Source organism: Malus domestica, chromosome 05 (genome assembly GCF_042453785.1).
Source record: "Malus domestica chromosome 05, GDT2T_hap1".
NCBI classification, from domain to species: Eukaryota; Viridiplantae; Streptophyta; class Magnoliopsida; order Rosales; family Rosaceae; genus Malus; species Malus domestica.
The window spans coordinates 31,152,415-31,159,201 of record NC_091665.1 but is presented as its reverse complement, the minus strand read 5'-3'; the positions used below and the strand labels follow the sequence as shown (position 1 = coordinate 31,159,201).

Genomic DNA, 6,787 nt, shown 5'->3' with positions numbered 1-6,787 from the left:
AAAAGCCAAAATAGCAGGAAAAACAAAGAAAAAAACTCACGTCCACTTGGTTTTTTTTTTTTCCTTTCAAATAATTAAGGACCTCACATGAGATAGGAACAATGTGTTATGATTAGAGCATTTGATATGTCAATACATCTAAAGTGCATATTAAGTTGGCTTAGAGTATACTCTAGAGCACCAAAAATACTTGCTTTCGATGCGTTACAGATTATTTCAAATTTTATTTTCATTGACGAAGTTTGAATTTGAGGATGGTATCAATTTCTAAGATTAAATTTTATAATATATTTGAGAGCATATTTTTCATGCCATCCGTGTGATAAAATTTTGTTTCTGTCATGTATACATACTTACAGAAATAACTAATAGCCTAGTATTCTAAAATTTAATGCATTGAGATATGGTGATTTACACCTTCCCTTTCACTTTTAAATTTAGACTATACTAATAGTATTTGCATCTTATCAGGAGCTGTTATATATTTTAATTTTTTCATATAACATCATGTGAGTGATAGGATATCACCACCATATCGTTCTGCCCGTAAGTTCGTTTTCAAAATACAAAAATATAGCATCACATGCTTAATTATGAGATCACCACCATACTGTTGTATTTGCATGTAAGTTCTTCTTCAAAGTGCAAAAACAAAAAGGAGTAGGATAATGTCCTCCCTGTTTTCGTCCTCTCCTCTCACATTTTGCTTTTTGTCATTTTGTCTTTATAAAAATATCAATATAAGATGTTAACGTAGCTTAACCGTAATCGTTCAAATAGATGAGGAGGAAAGGAGAGAGAGAGATTAGGAGCGAGAATCATTCTCCAAAACGATATCCCATAATTTTGCATAGCAACAAGTACAACGTTGAATATGAATGGCACAGAATAAACAAATCTGTTAATGATGATGCTATTCACCCTTTTTTTTCACATTTTTCTTATTTTTAATTATCCGATCAAATAAATTTAAAAAAAATCAAATGAAAAAAATTAATAAAAAATGTTTGAGAGTTAGAAATAAGTGCACACGCATCTGTTAAAATTTTTATGTGATGTAATTTTTGATAGATGATACAGTAGTAAAGGATGAGGGAGAGTAAGTAGACCGCTAGTTTGGTCGTGTTTTGGATATTCAAACATTATTACAAGAATCTTTACAGAAAACCGCAGCATTTTATTAATTTACAAACAAAGTTAATCATTCGATTCGAGGATTAAAAAATGAAAAACAATGTGTGAGAGTTGAAATTTGTGAAAGTCAAATCTCAAACCTTCTCTTTCAGAAAAACAGACAATAAAAAATTCATAGTCCCTACAACTCCAAGTTGCACTTTGTCCAAACCAAACCTGTGATCAATCACATCTACCGCAAATAAGGACCATCACTCTTTAAGTTGACCCATCTTTTTCCTGTTTTTATAATTAATTCCCACAGTGGACCCCACTCTTCCTCTGTAAAACCCTTGGAATCAAACAAGAATATCAAATTGGTCAAACACCATGAAAGCACTTCCCAAGCTTCCTCCTCCTTTTCTCCTCCTCCTGCTCCTCCACATTCTCTTCCTCGTCCTCTCCCTTCTTCCATTGAAGGCAGCCTCATCACCAGCAGCACAAGCAGAAGCACTTATAGCCTGGAAAAGCAGCTTTTCCTCACCCCCACCACCTTCTCTGGATACATGGGCACACGCAAACCTCAAAAACCTCTGCAACTGGACAGCCATTTCTTGCAACCCCATCACCAAAACAGTTTCCCAGATAGACCTCTCCAACCTCAATATCTCAGCAACCCTAACCCAGTTCAACTTCACCCCATTTTCCAACCTCACCCATTTCAACCTCAATGCCAACAATTTCAGTGGGCCCGTCCCATCCGCCATTGGAACCCTCTCAAAGCTCAAAACTTTGGACCTGGGAAACAACCTTTTCACCCAAGAAATCCCTGAGGAAATAGGGCTGTTGACCAACGTTGACTATCTCAGCTTCTTCAACAGCAGCCTCTCTGGTTCAATCCCCTACCAGCTCAGCAACCTCCAAAAGGTACAATTTTTGCTTCTGGGTGCAAATTATTTAGAAACCCCTGACTGGTCTAAATTTACAAGCATGCCCCATTTGCAATACCTTGATATTTATCTCAACAATCTGGATTCTAATTTCCCGGATAAATTTGTATCTGGTTGCAAGAACTTAACTTTTCTGGATTTATCTCAAAATTCATTGACTGGTGAAATCCCAGAAAGTGCTTTTACCAATATGGGAAAGCTTGAGTATCTCAATCTTACTAATAACCAATTCCAAGGAGCATTGCCAGCAGGCTTTCTTAAGCTTAAACATCTTCATTTGGCTCTGAACCGGTTCAGTGGTCCGATTCCTGAGGATATTGGGCTGGTTTCTCGGCTGCAGAGAATTGATTTGCTTACCAATTCACTTGAAGGGGAAATCCCATCTTCCATAGGACAACTTAGAGAGCTACAATACCTTGATCTTAGAAACAATTCATTGAACTCTTCGATCCCTTTCAAGCTTGGTTTTTGTACTAATCTCACTTACTTGGCATTGGCTTCCAATTTCCTCACTGGGGAGCTGCCTCTGTCCTTGTCTGGTCTGACCAACATTGTTGAATTGGGTTTATCTGGGAACTTGTTATCCGGTCCAATCCCGCCTTCTCTGCTCTCCAATTGGACTGAAATGGTCTCTTTGCAACTCCAGAACAATAGCTTCAGTGGGAGCATTCCACCCGAAATTGGTCTGTTGACGAAACTCAGTGTCCTGTACCTGTACCAAAATAAGTTCACTTCCTCAATTCCATCGGAGATTGGAAACTTGAAAGACATCGCGGATTTGGATCTTTCCGGGAACCAGCTATCCGGGCCAATTCCTATGACAATGTGGAGTCTCACCAATCTTCAAAGCTTGCAACTTTTCTCCAACAATCTTATCGGGACAATCCCCACGGAGATTGGTAACATGGTGTCACTGGCTACCTTTGATGCCAACACGAACGAACTGGAGGGAGAGTTGCCAAAGAACATTTCTCTCCTCACAAACCTGCAGAGTTTTTCTGTTTTCACGAATAAGTTATCGGGTGGCATTCCGAGCGATTTTGGGAAGTACAGTCCTGGTCTTGCATATGTTAGCTTTTCAAACAACAGCTTCTCCGGAGAGTTGCCACCGGAGTTGTGCAGCGGATTCGGTTTGCAAGTTTTCACAGTGAACAATAACAATCTCACAGGGTCTTTGCCTGAGTGCTTGAGGAATTGTTCAGCATTGTCTAGAGTCCGGTTTGATGGGAACCAATTTACCGGGAACATTACAAATGCATTTGGTGTTCATCCCAGTCTTGAATTCATTGCTCTTACCGACAACCAGTTTGTTGGTACACTCTCACCACAGTGGGGAGAATGCAGAAACATCACGGATATGCGTATGGGTAGAAATAAAATTTCGGGTCAAATCCCGCCTGAGCTTGCGAAGTTGACTCAACTGCATTATCTGAGCTTAGAGTCTAATGAATTCAGTGGGCAGATTCCTAATGGAATAGGAAATCTGACCTTGCTATTCACGCTCAATCTTAGCAGGAACCATTTGACAGGATCAATCCCTAAGAGTCTAGGCACATTGAGTAAGCTTGAGCTTCTTGATTTGTCCGATAACAGTTTCATGGGAGACATACCAATTGATCCTGGCACATTCGACAAATTAACGAGCTTGAACTTGAGCCACAACAATTTATCAGGTAATATCCCGGCTGAGATTGGCAACTTAGAGTTGAGGTACTTATTGGATCTTAGTAGCAATTCTCTATCCGGACAAATACCTTCAAACTTGGCCAAGCTCACACAGTTGGAGGTTCTCAATGTCTCAAACAACCGTCTCTCGGGGGCAATCCCATCATCATTTACCAACATGCTTAGTCTAAATAGCTATGACTTCTCTTATAACAACTTGACAGGTGCAGTGCCGAGCAGTGGCATTTTCCAAAAGGCACCTGCAAATGCCTTTGCTTGGAACCCTGGCTTGTGTGGAGCTTTAGAGGGACTAACTGCCTGCAGTTCCTCCGGAAAAAAGTCCACTACGAACACCAACAAAATTCTGATTGGTGTCTTTGTACCTGTTTGTGGTTTATTATTGATTGCAGCTGCCATTGCTCTGATTCTCATATTCCGAAAGAAGCCTAAGCCGCTTGATGTGGAAACCAAGAGTTCCAAATCTGAAAGCTTTGAGTCTAACATATGGGAAAGAGAAGTGAAGTTTACATTTGGGGAAATCGTCAAGGCCACGGAGGACTTTGATGAGAAGTACTGCATTGGAAAAGGAGGATTCGGAACGGTGTACAAAGCAGAGTTGCTATCGGGCCAAATTGTTGCAGTTAAGAGGCTTAACATATCCGACTCTAGCGACATTCCAGCAACAAATCGGCAGAGTTTTGAGAACGAAATCAAAACTTTGACGCATGTCAGGCACCGGAACATCATTAGGCTTTTCGGGTTCTGTTCAAGGAGGAGTTCAATGTTCTTGGTTTATGAGTATTTAGAGAGAGGCAGCCTGGGAAAAGCATTGTATGACGCGGACAGAGGCCCTGAGCTTGACTGGGGTACAAGGGTGAAAATTGTGCAAGGACTAGCTCATGCACTCTCTTACTTGCACAATGATTGTTCTCCACCCGTTGTGCACCGGGATGTTTCTATCAACAATGTATTGCTCGAGTGGGATTTCGAGCCTCGGCTATCAGATTTTGGAACAGCAAAACTCTTGAGCTCGGATTCAACCAATTGGACCAACGTTGCTGGTTCTTATGGCTACATGGCACCTGGTAACGTAAATTATAATGTGTTCATTTTTGGCTCTTTTTTTTAGTGACTAAGGTATGTTTAAGGTGGTTAATTTTTCTTTTTCTCGATGTGCAGAGCTTGCATTTACTATGCGTGTCACAGATAAGAGCGATGTGTATAGCTTTGGAGTGGTGGCACTAGAAATTGTGATGGGAAGGCACCCGGGGGAAATGCTCGAGTCCTTATCAGAATCATCAAAAACATTGGAGGGAGATGCAGAGTTGCTTTTAAAAGATGTATTAGACCAAAGGCTACAGCCTCCAACTTCTGAATTGGCGGAGGCAGTGGCGTTTGTGGTCACCTTAGCATTGGCCTGCGCTCGTGCACATCCGGAGTTGCGACCCACAATGCGTCACGTAGCACAAGAGCTATCAGCTCGTACACTGCCTTCCCTCTCCGAACCATTTAGTGCATTAACCATCAACAAACTAACCGGGCATAAAAAATAGAAGGGATTGAAACTAGCCATCTCTCAGGTTGTTTGTATTTTATATGTAAATGCACTGTGCCTAGTCTACAAGATTGTTGCTTCTAGGTGCCGGGAAATTCTTACATATAACCGGGATATATACCGGAGTTTTTTTCTTAATGGAAAGGGTTGGAGACTTGTACGGGCAAATATTGAACACACAAGAGTTGTACTATATAATATAGACTTAAGTTCAACATTCTCTGCAAAACTGCGTTTTTTCCAACTGGATAAGACTTTTAGGGTGCGTTTGGTACGCGGGACGGGACGGGACGAGGCGTTCCGTCCCACGTTTGGTGCGCCTAAAACGAGTGGAACGCGCTGTTCCACGGGACAAGTTTTGGATGATTTTTCGTTTCACCTCCCCCTGGAACGAACTCATTCCACATCCGTGGAACACAAAATTATAACTTTTCTGCCTCCTTCTTCTTCCTCCTCACTTCCATCCGAGGGCATGGGGAGCTATAGGAACCTTCGTCCCGTCCTGTCTCGTCCCGTCTGCGTACCAAACGCTAACTTAGGGTCTGTTTGGTACTCCACTTGAATCCAACTTTTTAAATTCAAAAACAATTTTCAAGTTTTAGGCCTTAAAAACCTGTTTAGTATGACTATTTTCAAAAATTGATCTCAAGACTAACTCAAAAATATAGTATATTCTCTAAAAACATAAAACATGAAATTTTAAACTTAAACTCACTCATGTCTTTTCTCTCCCGCCCCCCCTTCCACTTCAAATCTATCTCTCTCTCTTTTCTTCTTTCTCTTTCCTCTTTTTTTTTTTTTACATTTTTCGTCTCTCATCCAATTCGATATCTTTATTCTCTCGGTTATTTCTCTCACTCCTCTTTTTCTATATCTTGTATAATCCTATCCCTTCTTTCTCTTTCTTTCAATCATCTCTTACTTTTTTTCCTCCTCTCTCCTCTTTCTCCCTCTCTTGCGACCCCCTTTTTTAGATTTTTTTGTCCAGTTTATGTCGTAAGATTTAAAATTTTTAAATCGTAAACCAATCATTTTTTTTTTAGTCTTAAAAAAATTGTTTCAAGAAATGTTCTTAAGAAATGTTTTGAGAAATGATAAAAAAATTTAAATAGGATACCAAGCAGATTTTTAAGTTTCTGTACTTTTTGGCTGGAGGTCACACTTAGCCTTCAAACAGCTTGCACTCAGTGTCCTTTTGTGTATTAAACACTTCCAAATTCCCAGATAGTCAAAGGTTCTGTTTATTTTTGGAAAAAAAAAATGTTGAAATTTATTAGGTTTATTTAGGAAATTAATTAGAGATTTGATTTGATTTTGTAGTAGGGTATTTTTGGCATTTACGCATTAGGGTTTCTTAGGTTTATTGCTCTATAAATAGAGCTTGTAATTTAGTTTCAGAACAAGTTATTCACAATGTAGCCTTTTGGAGTTTATGTAGATGTCTCGGCGATTTTGTAGTGTTTGATATCAATAATATTTCTAGTTTTGTAATCCATTTGTTCAT

General features: G+C 39.8%; 1 protein-coding gene across 1 annotated transcript; it reads left to right on the top strand.

The window, feature by feature from the left end:
* The first annotated feature begins 1,443 nt into the window (after positions 1 to 1,443).
* Positions 1,444 to 5,512, top strand: LOC103412227 (MDIS1-interacting receptor like kinase 2-like). The gene is made up of 2 exons (XM_017325976.3): positions 1,444 to 4,813; positions 4,908 to 5,512. The coding sequence occupies exons 1-2, from the start codon at positions 1,504 to 1,506 to the stop codon at positions 5,279 to 5,281; spliced, it is 3,684 nt and encodes a 1,227-aa protein (XP_017181465.2). The 5' UTR covers positions 1,444 to 1,503; the 3' UTR covers positions 5,282 to 5,512.
* The last annotated feature ends 1,275 nt before the right edge of the window (positions 5,513 to 6,787 follow it).

Coding starts and splice junctions, on each gene's coding strand:
- LOC103412227 (XM_017325976.3), top strand. CDS start 1,504: ATGAAAGCACTTCCCAAGCTTCCTCCTCCTTTTCTCCTCCTCCTGCTC. Junction 4,814..4,907: donor TTATGGCTACATGGCACCTG/GTAACGTAAATT, acceptor CTCGATGTGCAG/AGCTTGCATTTACTATGCGT.